Below are 21,027 nucleotides of genomic sequence, written 5' to 3'. Positions count from 1 at the left end.
AAAAAAGGATGTAAGCTAAAGATGAACTTTTGCCTTTTCCTGGTCAAAAGGCTCTAAACACTGGGGATGACCAAAAAGTTGCAATGCCATAAGTGATGGAAGCAAAGAATCATATTTTCGTAAAACAAATATCAAAGAGTGCAATGACATAGTGCAAAGACAAAATCTGCAGCTTACTAAGACTGCACAATGGAAGTAAACTCATTTGACAATCACTGAACACAAGACCTACGGTATGAAAAAAAAGTCCCATGGAATTTTGGTCCAGAGATGTTTTAGTCCTCCTTAAACAGAGAGTATGGATTTGAAAATTTTAAGAGACAGCCAAGACATACAATTTTTTTTTACCACCACACTTTGTGATTCAGTCCAAGGTCAGAGAAGATGATGGAAACACCACAGACTACCTCCCATCACAGAGGTAGCACTTACTTAGCTAGACCTGTTGTCAGACAAGGCTGTGGGTCCTGTATTTTGGTCTCTTTATCCACAGGAATAATTTTTACAAGTGAAAAAGGATTCTCACCAATTAAGCACATGACTTTAAATACTGAATCCACATAATACTTTTCCATTGTTTTAAAATTCAAGAGTCAAAATTTCAGGGTTTCACCTGTAACACTGATGTCTGCTTTTAACAAGAGGCAAATTTGATGTTGGACTACCCTAAGCTGACATCTTAGAAGTCCTTTTCAGTATACTGTATATTGAAATGACAGTAATTTAACTATGGTTACAATGCAAACCATATCCTAATCACAAAGAAATCTCTATCTATAAGGCTGCTCTAGGAAAAACAGCCTGGCTTTTCTAGAATTAAAAAGAAAAGTTACTTTGAAAGCAGCAATTCTGGAATACAACACCACTACAACATTCCCAGCATGCCTTTTTGCAAAAGGTTAAGTACTACAGAGGGGCAAGAGAGAAGGGAAGAGTGTTGGTTTTCTCTGGTAAAAAAACATACCAGTGCTGCTGGGTAAGGAAAATATGCCACAAATACAGTTTCCTATTATTGTTACCCTTATCACCCTTTCAAGCAAATAGCAGTTGGCTGAGGCTCTGTATTTTTAATAACTTGAACCCAGCAGGTTGCTATAGTACTTTACCCAATCTCATCTGCCCCATCACCACTGCTGTGCCACTAAGCAAGCAGGAACAGAAGTGTCAAACAGGGTCTGACTCAGCAAACACTGACAGGAATATAAATGCTATGGCACTTTTCTCTTTATTTTCCCTTTAAAAACTACTGTTATCTTATAAAAATTACCCATCTGCTGCATGAGTGGAGAACTTGTTCCCTCCTGGGTTCAGGTCAGAAAATACCATATGACTTCATGCTCAGTATATGAAGTGGGGGGAAGAGGGAAGAAGCAGGATGTTTGGAGTGATGGTGCTTGTCTTCCCCAGCAAACACTTGTGTGATGGAGCCCTGCTTGCCCAGGGATGGCTGAACACCTGCCTGCCATGGGGAACTGCAGAAAGACTTCCTTGCTTTGCTCTGCTTGTGTGCCCAGTTTTTGCTTTCCCCATTAAACTGCCTTTGCTTCAACCCATGGGTTTTCTCACTTTGACTTTCAATTCTCTGCAGATCCTGCTAGTGGGGGAGTGACCCAGCAGCTGTGTGGGGCTTGGGGGTGGCCAGGGCTAAACCACAACAAAGAGCCACTGAGATGAAGGGACCAGAGCATCTTTCATAGGAGGAGAGGCTGAGGGAGCTGGGACTGTTCAGCCTGAAGAACAAAAGGCTTCAGAGGGAAAATCCCACCCATGAGTCAGTACCTGATAGAGGCCCAGAGAGAAGTATAAAGATGACTTCTCCAGACTCTTCCCTGCAGTGTTCAGTGACAGGTTGAGAGGTAATACGGACAAATAAAAAAATATAGGATACCCCACTTGAACACAAGGCAAAAAAAAAAACAAACCCAAACCCACAACAACCACACCACCAAAGCATCTTTACTATAGCATGTTTCCAGGTTGCACAATGAGATTGTGAAATGTCCATCCTTGGAGCTGTTCAAACCCTGACAAGACAAACTTGTGCAAGCTGTGCAACTAATCTGGCTTTGAGCTATATGATCCTTAGAAGTCCTTTCCAACCCAAACACTTCTAACAGCCTGATACCAGGAAGAAAAACACAGTGTTAACAGAACTCTCTCCTAGTAGATATGTGCAGCTACAACAAAACCTACAACTTCATCCTGCAGCATGAGAAGGAACAGCCTCTACAATCACAAAGCACATACTGCAAATAAAAACTGGCAACGTTTTTCTGTCTTACTGCTGCAGAACTGCAGCAAAGACATAAATCTGAAAGACAGTTCAAATCTTAATATGAAAGAAGCAGAGTATGATTCATCTAGGATCATCAAACTCAGGAAAAAAAGTGGGACCAACCCCAGCAGCTTGAGGCAACAATGCATTTTAGCCATTCAGAATAAGCCATTGTGTTCACTGCTAGGAAGTCTTGATATCTTCATCTGAAGATCTTCGTTTAGATATTTTTCTCTTTAGCTATATTATGGAAAAGTGAACTCCTCTATGGAGACTGTTTTGTCTGCATGACAAACATGAAAGCAGTGAGACTGAAACTGAACTACCTTAAGTTACTCAAACACCAAGATATTCAAATTACTAGTTAATATTCAGATACAGCTACTGACACCTACTCAAACACAAAATTTAAGAGTAAACAAAAAACCACAACAACAAAGTGGGAAGTAAACACAAACACAAAACAAGTAAAAAAAAAAGCCCAACATGTAAAGTGGGAAGGCCCCAATTATTTCCTGCATTATCTTTATCCAAGATATTTATCTAAAATAGCTACCTAAGTTGCTCTTATACTTGAGAAGCAGAAGCGAGTCACAGCAACATCATTTGCACAATCTGTGCTGGTGGAAAAAAAAACAAAACTAGAAGGGGCAAGCCAGCACAATCAGGACTATCAGAAGATGGTATGATGGGGCAGCAAGCACCAGTTGAACCAGGATGAATCCTTACAGAACTGTGGTTTGCCAGGCTGAAGACCTGCTGGGCAAGTCTGGTTGGCCCAACAAGAAAAGCACAATCAGGAAGAGTCACCCAGGTTAACTTCAAAATTGCTGTGAATTTTTTTCTGAAACAAACTTGTTAGGCATGTTGTGGTCTCTAAAGCATAACAAGTGTAGAGTTTTGTTCTTTTAAAGAACATGTTTGAAACATGCTAAAAACCTGCATCCTCCCCACTCTTTTTTGTAGGCTGACGTACAAAATAAAGTTAAACATCCTTGGTACAAAATTTTTGTAGCCACGTGTCACAGAGATATAGAGCCACTACTTAGGCAGGGACAGCTGCTTAATTTTTAGTGGGCTTTGGATTTGTTTGGGGAAAGCAAATCAAAGAAAAAATTTTCTCCCCAAGAGAGCAGTCTGAAAGCACACCCTCTGTCACAGTTCAAGTACTGCATCTCAGCAATAACCTGAGCTGTCTCTGCAGAAGAAGCTGACTAGACAGCAGAAACCACCCAGAGGCAGTACCAAAAACTACAGTACCATTACTTGGGTTTCCTTTTGAGTCACTAGCAATGGTATGCATTGCTAATGTGATCCTGCTGCTTGTCTTTCCAGATGTGAAACTCCCCTGATGCCAAAGACTCATTCATAAAGTACTGCACTTGCCTCAACTGCTAAGGTGGCTCAGAAAGTACAGCTAACACATCAGACAGCCTTAAAAAGCTAATAGATACAGGGCTAAAGCAGTCTGACAAAACCCAGTCAGGGTCTGGGGGAGACTATGCCCAGAAAAGAGAGCCAAGCTTTTTGGCCCTAGAGCAAAGGGATACATCTCAGATTGGGTCATCAACACTAAAAAACAGTATATCCAACCCAAATGTGTGAAAAATCCCATGAGGATAATGGTCTATGCAGAACAAACAACTTGTGAAATTGCAGGCCTGTCTCCTCCAGACAGAGAACTCTCTCTTTCAAAGTGGGGGAAAGGCTGAAACCTTCTTGGCAACCTCAGCTGTTCACTCTGAAAATCCTGATGTAAACTGGCCTGCCCAGAACAAGCTGGCCAAAACTAAAAATTGACAAGTCACTGCACAGCACTCCCACAGCTCCCATTCAACTATTTCAGCTGCTTCTGCAGAGGTGCACACTGTTTAGGATCAAATCTTCTTCTTTATATGACAGAAACAGGGTCTGCACTGTGTAGTCCAGAATAATGTAAATAATAGGGAAACTGGATGAAGACTCACTGAAAAAAAATGCTCTTGAAAGGCAAAAACAAGGCTTTAAATAAATAACTGGAGAAAAAATCTGTAATGCTGTTCCAAGAAAACAGAAAACATGAGCAGAATCTGATGGCTATAAAGAAATAAAGATAAGAATCATCTATTATCATAGATAGGTAAAAAGGTGGATGCAATCCACACTAGATTTTTCTCCTTTTGAAGTGGACAGATTCAAGTCCTGGTTGCTTCTGAGAGCAATACATAAGACTTGAAAGAATTTACTACAGAAACTTTAAGTATATTCACTGATAACTGCTGAGGTGCTCAAAATCAAATCCCGATAAAGACTGCACAAAATTTTCATTGTTGCTTAAGAAGGAGCAAGCTCTACCACTACAAAGTTCTGCAAAATTGCTGTTTTACTCTTTATGGGAAGGGAAAAAAAAAGTGTTGAGGAATTTCAAAAGCCATAGTTCCAGCCATACAGAAAATTCTGGTCTCACTTAGTCCAGATCCTCCAGTAAGCCCAGTTAAAAGTAGGGCTTTAAAGAGCAAGTAACTGGTGGCAGATAGCAATGAACCTGCCCAGGAAGAGAGGGTCAGTTCCACTCCTTTTAAGATTTGCAGATTGCAAACTTCCAATATAATAACAAGGAAACCAGGGCATCTTTTCAGCTGTTTTTCAGCTTTTCAGATGTTTTTCCCAAAAAACACAGCTGCAGAAATGACATGACATATGCAGCAATTTTCCAACAATATCCCAAAGCCATGCCATACCAAGTCTTTCTGGGGACAGCAGAAGAACTCAGCCAAATTTAGTTATTATATCCTGCATGGAGGACTGCAGAGGGTGGCCAGCAATGAAAAGACACTTGTTGTAAGCCTCATTCACATTTTTCACTGGAAGTTTTGAGTTACTGTATGATTTGGGACTACAAACTTTTCAGAGCACTACCCAAGAGGCTCTCTGAGGTAAAAGGAGTGCAGAATGCAGGAAACTGTCACTGCTTTCTCCTTTCTTGCAACCCAATTTCCCATAGGAAACCAATAAAACACAGCTATTCTAGAGCACTTACATAATGGCTAGAGAGGGAACTCATCGAGGGTTTTCTGGTGCCCATGAAAATCTCTGAAGTGCCCTGAGGTTTATGAAACACAGGAACCAGAAAACTGCAATCAGACTGGAAATGAGCAAACACTGCTTTTTCTTTATACAAGATGTGGAACTTGCCTGAACCCCAAGTGAGAGTTTGCATTCATCTCTCCCTACACAAAACCCCTAATTAATAGCATGGTGAAAAGACCTGATCAGCCCCAAGCATTCACCTGCTTAGCTCTGAACTGCACCACTGGGACCAGGTGCAGGCAAGGGTTACAGCAAGAGGGTACACAGCAAGAAAAGCTGCCAGAGTGAAAACAGCTAAGGACTAAGCCCATGCTTTTCAAAATATAAGCTACATTAAAAGAAAATCTAATTACACTACTAAGAAAGGAAACCATTTTCTCAGTGTTCAATTCAACTGGGGTCAGAAAAACATGGTATTTCATATATCCATCAAATAAGTCGTATTGATTAAATACAAACAAACAAAACCTGGTCTTAATCTGCTTTTCCTCCTCAGGGAAACAAACTGCATGACTTTAATCACTGGCTTAAAGTTCAAGTCAAGAAAACAATACTATTAGGGGAAGTCAAGATTCTACCTCTGGTAAGACCACCCCTATATCCCAGCTCTGATCATTACCTTCTGTTTACCTAAACCAAGCTGGCACCTTGCAGTCACCTCTTCACATTCTTCAGTTCTTGCCTATGTTACCCCAAGAAGACATGATGATGTCTTGCTATACAGCCAATGTTTTTCAGCCCAGCTCACTGTCCAGTACAAATAACCACCACACAAAAGCAGTGCCAGGAAAACCCTTTACTTTTACATTACCTTGGTTAAACAGCCTACATGGGAAAGGCAAAAGGCCTTCTCTGCATTTATTTGTTGTTTCCTTACAGACTTCAGAAGTGAGGAGCTTGTCTCCACTTGAAGGACACTGACCATTTAAATCTTTTCAACTTAGTCAAGTCTGGACAGTAAAAATGGCTACTGAGCACCTGAATGACCACAAGAACACTGAGAATGCAGATGCAGCATAATCTGAAAATCAATATCCTGAAGCCATAAAGCTGGCTGCTAATCAACAGCTGCAGCATTACTCTCCTCTCCACCCACACACCTCTGTGCCATCCTCCAGCTCCAGCAGCATAGTGTGGCCATACACCACAGAACACACCCAGCACTGGACATGCTCAACCTGAAGCGTGGAGGGGCACACTTCAAAATGAAAGGCCTTCAAAGAATCAGAAAATAACTAGATTCAAATGCAAGAAAAAAATTATAAACCTTTTAAGAGAGGTGTTAAATGTTTCCATCATTATGTTTCAAGGACTTAAAAAAACTTCTCATCTAAAAATAACAGTCTCTACAACAAGGAGGTTGTAACATGAACTGTCCCTTGGACTTGTTAGATACCAGGGTAATTTTTTTCAGATAATGGATTTTATAAAGGCTGGGGGAAATGATGTTCAGTTACCAAAAATTTAATGAAATAATTTAATCACAAACTAATTAGAAGCTAATGATGCAAATAAATACAATAGCAAATTCCTATATTTAGTTTTATGTTTCTGTCTACGCAAATTTCATTATTAAAACAAGAGGCCACAGTAAGTTTGAAAAGTATGCTGCAATGTGTATGATACCAATTCTAGCTGGAAACTTAAGTATTACTTTTGTTGATATGACACAACAAATGATTTAAGAGAACAAAACCTCTCATTAAATTTGCCCCAGGTTATCCTATACCAGTTCAGCAACTTTTAAGAATGAAGTGTGTGGCCAGGTTTCAGGTTGACAGTAAGGAGAAGTCCATCATAATATCAGAAGTAATACCCTTGAAGGCATAGTCAGGCTATCACAAATTAAGCAATGAGCAGGAAAAAACAGCCTCTCTCGTTATGTTATTCTAGCTGATGTACCTCAAAGCAGCAGCAGAAAGTTTACTGTTCATAATTTTACAAAAAGTTTAGCTCTCTGGCATATGTTACTATTACAAAACAAATAATCCTCTTACACCTGCTGACAACTGCAAGAAGTACCTTGGATTTGTGGCCAACAGACACTACTTGGAAGTACTTCAGCAGTACTTTTTACTAACATAAAATGGTCGATCCCTAGGAACCAATTTCTTCACACATTCTGAGTGGATGACTCCAACACCTATCCTTCATGCTCAGGGCACAGACCAGGACTGAATGCACTTCTCAATGAAATACTCAGGCTCAATTTGTGAAATGTGCTACTACAGTAACGGTAATTGGGGCTTCTCTTTCTCTTTTCACTCCTTACATTAAAGAAGAACTCCACAGCTCAAATTAAAAAAAAAGTTACAATAGATTTAGAACAAATGGTGCAAATGACAGCAGAAAAGTGATGGGGAACAAAAAAAAAAAAAAACAAAAAAACCAGACTTTAGAGTAGTTCATTTAAAAACTACTTTAGTGCAGAGCAGTTTCTCTGGAGAGAACCCATAAAGGGGTTGAACAACAGAGCTGTGAAAGAGACTGTGGAAATAAGCTTTTCCATTTCAAATATAGAAGGGTGCCACAAATGAAAGAAAATATGACGATTCTCAAACTTCTGCTTTACAATTAAATGATTAATGTGAATATTTTTAAGTCTGTGGGTAGGAATGGACACTGAAAGCATTTTAAATGCACCTTCTTATGACATGTGGCTACTAGTGCCTTGGCTTATTCTACTCCTGAAACTCTTGCCAGAAGTCTTACAAACGACTTTTTCTTCAAACAAAAAGAAAACTAGGCAAAAAAAGATTTAAAAAAAAATTAGGCTACAGAAGTCTAGCACTCCTACAGAGTAAGAACTTTGGTCAGTACCATTCAAACATAGAATTCTACCTACCCAACCAAATCCTCCATACTTTGCTCAAAGAAAATGCCTCAGCTCAAACCCAGTGTGTGACCAGACAGCCAGATTTATCACAGTTCTTGCAAAGTATCAGGAAAGGGTGGTAATGGGACTGGAAAAGAAGGGAGGAGGCTGCCTGCTAGGGTTCCTTCCCACAGCAGCCACCCAGAATAACCCTTTGCCTTCCAACAGTGACACCACTTGTGGTTACATGAACTCAGCTCTGCATTTTAGCTCTTCAAGTTCAGTAGGAGGTTAAAACAAATCAGAGAAGGCGAGCAACAAAGGGGAAAAAAAGGTATGTTTCAGTATTTTTGAAAGACAGGAGGAACAGAAGTGCTCCTGCAGCCTGCAGAAATCTCATCAAGAGATTCAAGAGAAGCCCAAGACAGGCATCAAATGATCTTGAGTGTTTTGAGATGTGTTCACCAAGACAACAGAATTACCTGGGCAAAGACCGGGCTGTTGTCCCACTCCATTCCTCTGTTACTCCATTAGAAGACCAAAGTATTAGGTTTGATAATACAAACAGAAGAGTTCCAAACACAAAAAATATTCATCTGTTCATTTTCACGTCATCCACTCCATGCAAGAGGTTTAACAGACATTTATATTAACCACGCCTGCATCTGGAAACATTTTTATAAATGTAAACTGAACCTCACAGGTCCTTCATTTTCTATTAATGTATACACAGGCTATGGTTCTATTTATTTCCAAGTAATGCTGTTGACAGGAGCAACAACAACTGAATTTCATGCCAGAGACAACCACAGGAAATAAAAATGGGTGAGAAAGAAGAATGCATTTGGAAAGCAAACTGGCAGCTATTGGAGTTGGAGATTTGCCAGGCCATCTCTCTATATATATGCATATCCAAATAGGACAGGTTCAGGTACAAAACTCAAGAGGCCACACTTCAAATGTGATGCCTTCAAAAGTGGTTCAACAGTGGTACAGAGCCCTTCCTGACAGACTCTCATGCTGCTTACAAACCACACCACTGCTTTCTTCCTAGTTTCCCCAAATATATTCAAATATGCCTTGACCTTCACGTTTCTACATGTCCCTGGGTCAGATTCACAACTGACTTTTTCTTTGACTCTGACCTGCCTACAGGAATCTGAGCATCACTGCTCTTTTTTGTGATCTTGATGTGGTTTTAAGAGGAAAATTAACACTGTTCTAGCCAAAATCAGGATGGAGTTTCAGTCGGGTTGATGTCCTCTTTTTAGGAGGCTACATGAACTTCTGTTTAATACAGAGTAGAAGGTATTAAAAGCTCAATATATTAAGTTCTTTTACCAGTTAGCCTTTTTCCTAATATTGAGAGTAAGGAGTTTTCTGCATTTGCCTTTTGGATCTAAAATACTATGATAGGCAAGGTGTACTAAACCTACTAAACCCCACAGGAAAGGATGCTGCTTCCAGCACCATCTGCCACTGCCAGGTTAATGTGCTGATTTCCCAAAAATCCACTGTTTAACCTCCTTCTCCCCAACGGGATGGACAAGATATGCTGGCACTATGGCAAACCCTGACTCATTGATGCACTGTTTGAACAAGCAGCAGATGTCAAACAAGACATGCAATGGCTGAGTCTGCCTGCAACACCCTCAGCTGAGGCACCAACTTGGGTCTCTCTCCTCTGTTCAGCTGTCAATTTCCACAAAACTCATGAGAATACAATTATGCCTGAAATCCAAACCATCTGGTCAACTGCAGACAGATCTGCAAGGAAGCAAATCAGAAGTGTGGGAGAGCTGAGAGAAAGAATAGCTGTTAAACAAGTAGCTTAATCTCATCAGGAAACTATACTTACACATGGTCATGTTTATCTACATTGGTAATAAATACCGAAGTCATAAAACTACATTAAAATGGTGTTCGATGGCCCACCTAAAACACCACACTCAAACATAACTGACGCTTAAATTAACCAAAAGTATGTGTTCTTAATATTGATGGGGCTTTTTTCCCCATTTCTGGCAAGCAAACACAGACACTATGGACTTTCACAGAAACTCCACACGCTTCTAACTACAGGATGCTAGAAAACAAATTAAATTTTAAGAGAAGTTATAAAAAGTCCTCCCTTTTGCCACCAAAAAAGCCCCAATTCCACAAGCACTAATGCCACTGTCCTAAAGAGTCAACTTTCCTGATCCCACGTCCTCCCAAACAGCAGCAGCTCTGCTCTTTGCTCTTAGAACACCACTTCTATTTTTAGTTCCACACAAGTGAGAAGCAGTAATAAAGCTATTAATCTTTCCTCTCCTCCTTTACTTAAATTACAAAACTGAGGTGAGTCTCTAAGCTATGAACTATTAAACTCCTTAAAAAAGGACAATTCCTTACCCTTTAGAAGTGTAACATTTAAACAAGAAGTTTTATGGCTATGTTGTATGAATCAAAAGAAGTAACACCACTGGCATTATCTGGCAAAGCATTTGTGAAAAGGTATAATGGAAGTATTTAAGGAAAAAATTAAACATAACCTCCAGCTACTACTGTCTTATTAAATCTCACAGACTTTAATGGGGACACTAAAAATTACCTTCTCCTTTACACAGAGTCAAGGAGATTGAATCTTTTCCATTCTGCCCAGGAAGCAAAATCACTGAGTTGTCCAATTTGGTTCTGCTTTGAGTTCAGTTGTGAGTGAAATAGTTCTGGTTTGATTTCAGCCTGCACTAACGAGGCTGGTGACCCTCTTAGAGAGGTCTTAATTCTTCAATTGCTTTAGAACAACTGAGATGAAACTACTGAACTGTGAAGGTGAACCACTGATATTTTTTCAGTATTATTCTCCATTCTATTCTTTACAAAATTTTTAACAGAAGGTATAGTTGTTCACTGGGACAAAACTTTCCCTAAGCTCTCCACCATGACACTCATCTATTTCCTAAACTGCTACTTTACTTAAATGTTTATTACTTTATATTGTTCAACACCAAACAACTTCTGCATTGTGTTGGCTATTCATGCAGCTTAAGTACTTTTGAAGTTTTCTACAACTGTCTCTGTAGCTGACAAATTCAAATAGTACACATATAAAACTTGAGAGAAACCCCATTGCTGAGCTTGCACCAGAACCACTACCAGAACTTATTTCTTTATGAACTAGTTTTCAGTTTATCCTAGCCCTTTGCTCTCACCCTAGGCTTAGTTTTCTTCTCTAAAAGAATTTGGCAGAAGGCACTGTTCCCGTCTAAACATCAACCAGTTAAGAAAATAGTAAGAAAAGATGAAGAAATCTACTTCAATGACATTCACATACTAAAGCCCTATCCTGCATGGAACTGCTCTCTTGAATTGAGGCCATAAGCAGTAGTTTAAAAAATACACTAAAGCTGGTGCTGCCACCAAAAGATGCATTTTCCTTCCTCTTTCTCTCTGCTGTTTGTACCTACCTTCTCTCAAAGACACCCACAAAAGGAACTGGGTTAGGGACTCTGTCTTCTGTGTCACCCAGCAAAAAAAGGGGTGGATGGGCAGTTTTAGCACAGGCCAGAGCTGGCTGTGATCCAGACCACCACAAATCATTAAATATTTGGCCAATAAAGCTGAAGCAGTGGTAGGATGAGTCTGAAAGGCTTGGACTCACTTTCTTCTCTGGCGCTGCCTGCTCTAAATGCTTCGTGGGGGGAGAGGAAAAACCCAGCACAGCCTCATACACAGAATCCCTCCCAGGTGTCATGGACCATTTTGGGGAATGCAAACATACTAGCCTTGTTTATTCCAGTAAGTGCACAGACAAGGGGCTGAACTATAATGTGAGTGGTGTGGCTGCAGGAGCAGGGCAATTCCGTGCCTACGCCGTCACACACCCCACGTGTCATCCCAGCAGCAGGGCTGACATCCCACTCCAACACACACCAGCTGATTACATATCTTGGAGCTGTACTTTGGCTCAGTTCACCCTGCAGAGTTACAGCACTACGATTATATCCCATAAAGGATTTACTAACTACCCTGTCTAATTAGAGTTGCACAACTCTTCCATTTTTCAGCACCTTCAAACCTTGCCAAACTAACCTTTGGCAAGACTTTTCTGTCCCTCTCACACACACGACAGGAAAAGGGAAAGTGATGTATTCTGTTCATCTGTTTGAGTCTCGTTCTAAAAAAGTAATTTCCCAGAACAAAACTTCAGAGAAAAAGACTTTTCTTCTCCACATTAAAAATTCAATTTTTTTTCCTCCAGCTTTCTTGAAAATCTCCAAAACTTCCATGCTTTAGTTACGTTAAATGAGAGTGAGAAATTGCATCTTTGACATAAAGGCATCATTTCTCACATGTTTCATTACACACTATGACACTGTTCACATGCAAAAAAAATTCACTGCAAAGAATTTGTGAACAAAGTATTTAACTCTCTAAGATTATGCTTGTCCAAATCAGAGCTGGACAAAAGCTTTGCTGTAATTATTTCACACGGTTCCTAAAAGCCTACCATCAAGAAAAAGAAGAGGAAAAGGTAAAGAGAACAGAGACACATCTCTCAGATATTCTTAGTCATATCCCTTCAGTAATGAAGGGAGAAGTAAGAAGACTAATGTGAATAGATATGCTAAAAACAAAGGCCCAGATGAACTAGGGGGGATAAAAACACATGCTAAAAATATCAAATTCAGCTATAAGGAGGAATGGAACCCAGAACTGCTAAAACTTCACTTTCCTTTGGCTGTGAGCATATGAGCTAATTTAGAAGCATTCCACAGCCATTGCTGGACTTCAAATTATAGAATCCCACCTTTCTGTGTATGTATTCATCAATAATTTCATCTTTAGTATGCTTGCAATAGTTCTTGTATTATCCAGAGTAGGTGAAACAGGAACAGAGACTAACCTGCTGTAAAAAAAGGGTGGGGAAAAAGGAAAAAAAACCCAAACAAACAAGAAATTTAAAAAAGGACTTAAATAGCAACAAACAACAAAAACAATAGTGTGAGCTTTTACTCTAACCTTTGTGCCAGGAGGCAGCAGCTTTCCGAAAAAAAAAAAAAAAATCAACTCAAGAGAATATTTCATTATCTAATCTTTTGGAATGACCCTTTACAGTGAAATGATACAATTGAAAAATGAATTACAAGCTTTACTGCTTCTGACACATTAGATTACATTTGCTGGCATTAGATGAACTACAAAGAAGTATGGTAACTGTAACCTATGTCCCCAAAAGGAGATATGGGGATTTTCTGACCTGATTTCTCATGCCATTAGAAAAGGACAAGGGTCTCTGTACAGACACATCACATTCACAAGGAAGATGACACCAAGTTCACTGCACACCTTCCCTCCTCTTACGCAAAGCTGCCTTCGAGATGGGCCTTTGCTCTGAGGCCACAGTGGAAACAGCTCCAATGTCCCCAACTCATCCAACTCTGACCTTCTCTTATTTAGACAGCTCCAAAGGTAAACACAAACTTCCTCTTACAAACAGCAAAATGAATTCAAAAATTCCTACCTGAGCTCAGCATAACCTACACAAGGAAAGCTTAAATTAAGTCAGAGATTGCCTAAAACTCCACGCATGCCCCCAGCATAAGTCAGAAGTTTATGTGCAGTACACTGCTACCCAAATCCACTGAGTCAAATCAGGCACTTCTGCACATTTTAAAAAAACATTATCAAGAACCATTTTCCTTCTCCATTTCACACACTGCCTGACCTCAAAAAGAGAAGTTGTTTCCCTGTGCCTCTCCCTGCCCAGTCCTCAGAGTAGTGATCAGATCCAAAAGCAAAATACTGCCAGTGAAAAATCACACCGTAGGAACTGAGGAGAGCAGAACCAATGGCAGGGTTAGAGGCACAGACAGGTCTCCTGAAATAACACTGCCTGCCTTGTATGGGACAAAAAATTTACTTGATCTCATCTGCTGTCCTTCAGCTTCTGCTGCACTTCCTGCCTGACGAGAGGGGTCAACCTGTCACGAGAAGCAGCACAGACAGCACATGTTGTCTGCACCAAGGAAGTGTTGTCACAGCAACTCCACCTGTATCTTTTACAGCTCTGAGGGAAGACAAAAGTATTTGTATTCTTAGATGATTAGAGGAATTGAGGCTGTTGACTGATAAAATGGAAACAAGATTTTGCATTAGAAAGAAAAAAAGGTATGACTGCTGAAAAAATTATAGAGTGGGCTCATTCTAATCCCATGTATAAATCAGCCAATAAAAGCTAAATCACTTGGGAGGAGAAGAGCTGGGGACAACTAAAAATCAAAATCTCAATCTCAGCTGTTCTTTACTTGGCTGAAGAGAGAAGAGAAGAGAAATTCTCCTCACTTGACAAAACCTGACAATTCTTACAGACACTCTTTAAAATTAGTCACCATCCTGGCTGACACAGAACAGTAACACCATAGGATTGGTCCACTTTTAATTAAGCACTGCATCATTATACCAGCAAGCACAGTCACAGCACTAATAGTTTTTAGTGTGTGGCAGCAGGTGTATTACTCCCTTCCACCTGCCCCCAGCCCACTGACCTATCCAATACTGCTCTGTGTGTCACTGAGAGGCTGAAACGCAAGGTTTTGTCAAGGTGTGGAAGGTTTTGTCTTTGCTGCTGGAGTATGAAATACTCCAGGCACAGCTCTGAAGAAACCTCCTCCCCAGGTGCACACAAGCCTGCAGAGCCCCTGGCTTCTCTCCCCTGGTGCTGAGAGAAGAGCTGAGTGCTGCAGCCAGAGGACACTCACCTGCCAGCCCCTCCCCAGCCGCAGCCAGAGGTGCAGGCTGGCAGCGGCACCGCTCCCCACGGCAGGATGAGCTGCATGGAGCACCATGGAGCAGAACTCCAGCATCCCCAGTGTCAGGGCTGCACTGCCAGCTGATTGCTCTGAGCCCCAGAGACTCCTCATTGCAATTCTGCAACAACACCATCACAGGCTCCTACCAACTCCTGCATTCTGACTGCAGGAGAGGCAACAAAACAGCTCATCTGTGTGTCATTAATTAAGCAAGCTTCTCTAGCAGTCCTATTTTTGGTGATTTATTACATGGATATTACACTGAGTCTGCAATACTTGACCAAAGAAGATGAAATCTCTTAGATGACTGCTTTAAAACTAGTTTTGTAAGTGAGCAAAAGACGGTCAGAAACTCAGCACCTCAGATATGCTCCATCTCCCTCCCATCTACCACACTATTTAGTGCTATCTGGTGTACTCATATATTAAATGACAAATTATAGTACAGGGGAAAAAGGTACTTGACAACAAAGGATCAAGCACTCTTGAGTTTGCTTTTTTTAGAATGCATCTTCCAACAAATGCAGGAAAATATTTAGAAGTATTATTCAAAGGTGCCTTTCAAATCACACTAATATGCAGACTCCAAGTGCCCTGGCTGAATAGCTCCTACAAGAGCAATGCTTGTATTTAAAAATGCCTTTAAAAAAGCAGATTTAGAAGAGTTATAAGAAGGCCTTTCTGAAATCATATAAAAATCAAATAACTGCTAGACTGTCTGTACTCTCTTCATAAAAAGATATCCAGCTTTCATTTTTGTAAGAAACCCTATGGAGCCCAAGAGAACAACAGAGATATTTATCATACTCTGCCCTTTAAAAATCAAAGTAAACCAATTATGCACAAGTTCTCTCTCATACTTGCATCTTAAGAAGAAAAAGATTAGGGAGAGGACAGTGACCTTTACAATTTCTTTTCCAGTCCCTTCTCTAATTTGCTTGTCCAGTCATATGCTATTTCTTTACATAAAATCAAGTGCATCTGCAAACAGAAACGCATACATTTATCAAAAAGCACAGATTAGAGCTACTGATACAGACACAGATCAGGTAATTTCTGTGATCACAAATCCTCTATGTCCTTAACAAAAACCCCCAGGTTTAGACAGGGGTGAGGAAGAGAAGGGCAGACATAATTCGGGAGTTCTTCCTCAGCTCTTCCAGCTATATCCAATAAAATATACCAACAATTATGCAACAGCAGCAAAGCCCAGAAGGATAAGCTGGCACTCACCAGATTCTCTTCATTTGGTGTCGAGCTTTCTCCTACACATTACACACAAATTACGGGAGCAAAAAAAGTCCGCCCTGAATCTATTTTGCAGGCTGAGTTTAAGTCATTAATTACAAATTATTTATGTCGCTTCTTACCCAATAACCCAAGCTTGGAAAGGGAAAAAATAAATAAACTAAAGAATTAAAATATACTTGCAACATAACTGAAGCAGACCATTCCCTCCAATTAAAAGACAAGTACACTTATTTATCTGGTGACCCTCTTAAAGACAAACAAACCAACAAAAAAACCTTCACCAACTACTCTGCTACTCAAAAGACAAAAACTTAAATCTTTTCAACCAACCCATGCATATCCACTGTCTTGTATTTACTTTTGCAAAGATAGGACATACTGAAGCCTACCTTTGACTTAGTTTTTTAGAATTTAGAACAGAAGAATTCTGGAGCACTGTCTCTTTCAGATGTATGACTGCAACTCTAATAAAGCAGTATTTCAGTTCTTAGTTAGTTATGTCGTACTGTACAAATAACAGGGAACCTAGTGTCAAGTTTATATAAATCTATTAATCTGAAAAAAGACACACAGATTACCCTGTCTGCATATGTTGAAGCCATAATAATACACTTTCCAGGTTTGTTCTGCAAGTGGAAGAGAGCACTAATGAGGTTAAAGAAAGGACAAAGAAATAAGCTGTTCTTGCTAATTCATATAATTTCAGTATAAAACAGATTAACGCCTTTGTATCAAATAAAATGCATTTAAACTAAACTTTCATACAAGCATTTGCCCAAAATCCTCCCCAAAAGCCATGCTTTATAGTGAAAAGCAAAAAGAAGGGCCTCCTTACCCATACACCATTCTATAAAACACTACTGCATAGCAGTCTGTAAATACTTCGAACAAATACACTAAGACATTTCAAGACTGTAAAACAAGTGATTTCAAATTGTCAAGATACATTAGCAATACCAACCAACAGATGCTTCAGGAAGATTCTAGGATATGCAGGTCATGCTAAGACCACCTTCCAAGCAATAGGCAAAAGAAACCACACAGTTCTGCAGTCAGCAGTAAAACTACCCTGAGGAAACGGCTTTCAAAAATTGTCATGGGACAATGAATTTTAACCAGCACATTCAGTACACACAGTGAATCCTCGGGGTCACGAGCTGTATGACTTTAACATCACCATTATGGCTATAAACTTTCCCATTTCCAATTAAGAATACAGAAGACACCTTGAAAGTCAGTCCTTCCTTCTGGAAGGCCTGTTTGCTTTACAACATAAAGCAGACTTTTACGAGTGCACCTGCCACTGCAAACACTATGTGGACTTCTTTTAATGAGCAAACATATAAAAAGGTCTTTACACAGCATCTCTGGATAAGCTTGAGCTGCACCAGGCAAGGCAGTTTTGAAGCAGTGCAACGCTGCGACAGTTCTAGCCCGACAGATCAGAGTCTAGCTTGCTGCTGCTGCTGCTGCCACCGTGTCCTTAGAAAGAAGGGGAAGCTCACCTAGAGTATCCACAGAACCTTTGTGCATCCTGGAAAGGCACAGGACAGGGCACCAAAAGCCACACTGGCACTGAGGCGTCAGCTCTCGTTGCCTAACAAGACTCCGTCTGGGCCAACACTGACTTTCTGACTAATCAGGAGTCTGACCAGACTCCAGAGCTGTCTGCTGCCATTCCTTGTTTTTCTTGTTTACACAAGACCTGCAGATGCAGCCTGGGCAGAAGAGAAGGAAAGAATTTTAGGAGGGCTGCTCATACTTTACACTCAATAGCTTCATTCCTTTCCTTTCCAAAGCTCATACAAAGAACTAATGGCCCTTTTTTTGCATGAAGCACAGTAGCCAGGATGAAAATCAGTGCATTCGAGGACAAGACCAGAGCCTTCCTTAATATTTCAGTTCAGTCCATCACCTTGATGAGCTTATGAATACTAAACAAGCAAAAACAAGTTCAGTAATAACCACAAAGCAAGCATGCAGAGGGAAATACCCTACAGATACTGTAATTAGCTCTGCTAACAGTAAATGAAGAGTCATAGGGTTGAGAAATATTCCGTATCACCACTTGAATGAAAGAGGTTCCCTCTGCTTCCCTCCCTTCTGAGACAGCAGAAAAGACAGTCGCTGTTGCAAGGAACAGAAGACCTACTCTTCTGACACGAGCTTCGTGTCAAACTTCTTAGCCTTGTCTCCTGATGTTTCTAAGGGGAGATGATTTAGAGAGGCACACACTTAATACAAGAAAAGTTTAGTTCTACTAGCTACATGCACACTACGAATCAACTCTCTTCTGAGGAGACATATCTTCTTTGTGATAAAAATAATGTGATCGAGATGCTAAGGAAGAAGTCATACTTCCCATTTCACTAGCACAAAATACTGACTGAAAGCTCTTAAAACATAGAAAGTTTCTAGCTATAACTTAAAAAATGTTTCAGTACACAGCATCTCAACCCAAAAACACATCTGTGTAAGACAACTGAAAGAAGCACATCCTGTGTATCTACTAGATTTAGATATTCCCCTATACATCCCCTTAAGAAAACAGTCTTTTAACACATTATTATGTTTTAAATTAATAAGATATTCTTACCTGTGTATCCTGCCCACCAGCCCCAGGAAGCCACCATAGCTAAAAGCCATTTAAATAACACTCCTTCGATATACCAGAAGCTTTTGCTGTCCAATATTCGGAGAGGCTGCAGCACAATTAAATACAAGACGTAGGACGGAATAGCAACCAGGTTATTGGCGACCATAAAAGCGAACCTGAGGAGTGCTTTCAGGCAGGTGCAGCCCACCTTCTGGGCCTGCTCTAGAGTCACGGCCATGCTCTTCACAGCGGAGGGCGCGGGACCGTCCTGCGGGCAGAGGGAGAACAAGGTGGCACAGGGAGCGCTCCCCGAGGGGGGACAGCAAAAACAAGGCGGCACAGGGAGCGCTCCCCGAGGGGGCGAGAATGTCCGCCGGCCCCGGCCCCGGGCAGGCAGCGACCCCCACCTCGGGGGCACGAAGGCTCCGGCGCGACCCTCCGGCCGGCGCCGCCTCCGTCCCGGGGCTCCGGGGGACGACAGCCCGCACTCCCGGCGGGGCACACACGCGGTCTCCCGGCCGCCCTCCAGCTCCCCCTCCCCGGAAAGGCGGCGGGCGCTACGGCGGCTGCCGGCGGCCTCTCCCCCGCCCCGGCGCGGCTGACAGGAGCCCGGGCCCGCGGGGCTCGGAGGCAGCGGGCGGCGGCGGCCCGGCCGCGGGACTCACCTCCGGCGGGGCGGCGGAGCGGCGGCGGAAGCGGCGGGGCTGGGGGAGCTGGGCCCGGCGGCGACGGCGGTCTGGGCTGGCGGCGGCGGCTGGCGGCGGCTCATGGACCCGGAGGTGGCTGGCCCGGTCACGGCAGCGCTGCTCGCCCTGCGGCTCCCTGCGGAGGGAGAGAGGGGGGCGGGCGGCGTGAGCGCGGGGGAGGCGGGAGCGCCGGGCCGGGCGGGCAGGCGCAGACCGCGGGTTCACCTCGGTTCTCCCGCGCCCGTGGCCGGGCCTGGCACGCTTGGCTTTGCTTTGCGTTCCCCTCTCCTCCCCTCGCTTACCCTTCCCCTCCCTGCCGGCTCGGCTCAGCGCTCCGCGGGCGGCACCGCGCCGAGCCCCGGCCCCGCAAGGGCAGGCGGTGCCGCGGGCGGGGGGAGGACCCTGCACCTGCCGGGGGCGGGGGTTCGTACCTCGGCACCGCCGCCGCCTCCGAGCCCCCGCCGCGGGTTCATGCCGGGCGCAGGGGCCGCGCTCCCCGCCCCCGCCGCGTCCGCCGTGACCGCCCGGGAGCGGGGCTGGCGCTGCAGCGAGCGCCGCCCCCGCCGGGCAGCGCACAGCCCCCGCACCCTCCCGCTCTCACTCGCACACACAGACAGACAGACAGACAGACACACAGACAGACACCGGGACGGATGCCGCAGCGCATCCCGGGCCGGCCCGCGGACACCCGCGCTCCGCGGAGGGGGCAGCGGCAGGGGCAGCCCCCTGCGCCCGTCCCGGAGCCGGGCGGGCCGACACCGGGACGAGCCGGGGAATGGCCTGAAGTTGTGTCAGGGGAGCTTTTAGATGGGTATCAGGACAAGGTTCTCCACCCAGAGGGTGTTTGGGCACTGGAGCCGGCTCCCCGGGGAAGTGGTCACAGCACCAAGCCTGGCAGAGCTCAAGAAGAGTTTGGACAATACTGTCAGGCACATGGTGTGACTCCTGGGAGTGTCCTGTGCAGGGCAGGGAGCTGGGTTTGGATAACCAGTCCTGTGCATTCCATATATCCAGGGAGCAGCATGGCTCGGCCCCACGACTCCCCCTTGGCTTTTGGTAAAGTTGGGCGATGGGGGAAGGTAGCAGAGGATGCTCCACAGGTTCCCTCAGCACCACCAGAAAGACCCTTTGGGCCCAGACAGCAACAGTGCACTTTGTCTTGTCCTTGTAGTCCTCAGTCCCTTGTGTGTGCTTTTTATAGATCAACTTCTCCAGTCTTCTTCCTTCTCTCTCATCCCTCCCCAGCAGCCACAAACATCATCTACCTCCAAAGCAACTCTGTGATGGTCTCCAACCTACAGAGACACCTGATGCCAGCACAGGGCAGAGACTTGGCAGCCCCATCCAGAGAACCTGCACCTTAACAAAACCATTCCAGGATGAGGATATTTTGCCTTCTGTGTAACTGCATCTTCCCTTGTGGTGATACAGGACTGTTGCCTCTTGTCTGTTCGCTGTGCCTGTGAGACACAGGTCTGCCCCTGTCCTCTCTGTAACCCCTGAAGAGGCCATGCAAGAGCGCTGCCAGACTTCCATCAACT

General features: G+C 43.1%; 1 protein-coding gene across 2 annotated transcripts in view; it reads right to left on the bottom strand.

Annotated features, from left to right (window-relative positions):
• Positions 1 to 20,017, bottom strand: part of LPGAT1 (lysophosphatidylglycerol acyltransferase 1) — a 58,920-nt gene extending 38,903 nt beyond the window's left edge. The window contains exons 1-3 of one of the 2 annotated variants that reach the window (XM_030236041.2): positions 19,918 to 20,017; positions 19,466 to 19,622; positions 18,801 to 19,068 (exon numbers count right to left, since the gene is read on the bottom strand). In XM_030236041.2, the coding sequence (XP_030091901.1) occupies positions 18,801 to 19,038 (238 nt within the window). In that variant the 5' untranslated portion in view covers positions 19,039 to 19,068; positions 19,466 to 19,622; positions 19,918 to 20,017. Of the gene's footprint in view, positions 1 to 17,709; positions 17,923 to 18,800; positions 19,069 to 19,465; positions 19,623 to 19,917 lie in introns of those variants that run through there. The other variant, XM_018921287.3, reaches the window with a different exon arrangement.
• Positions 20,018 to 21,027: the final 1,010 nt, after the last annotated feature.

This window comes from Serinus canaria, chromosome 3 (assembly GCF_022539315.1).
Source record: "Serinus canaria isolate serCan28SL12 chromosome 3, serCan2020, whole genome shotgun sequence".
NCBI classification, from domain to species: domain Eukaryota; kingdom Metazoa; phylum Chordata; class Aves; order Passeriformes; family Fringillidae; genus Serinus; species Serinus canaria.
Note: the sequence above shows the minus strand (reverse complement) of the source record. Positions and strands in the feature narration are given on the sequence as shown.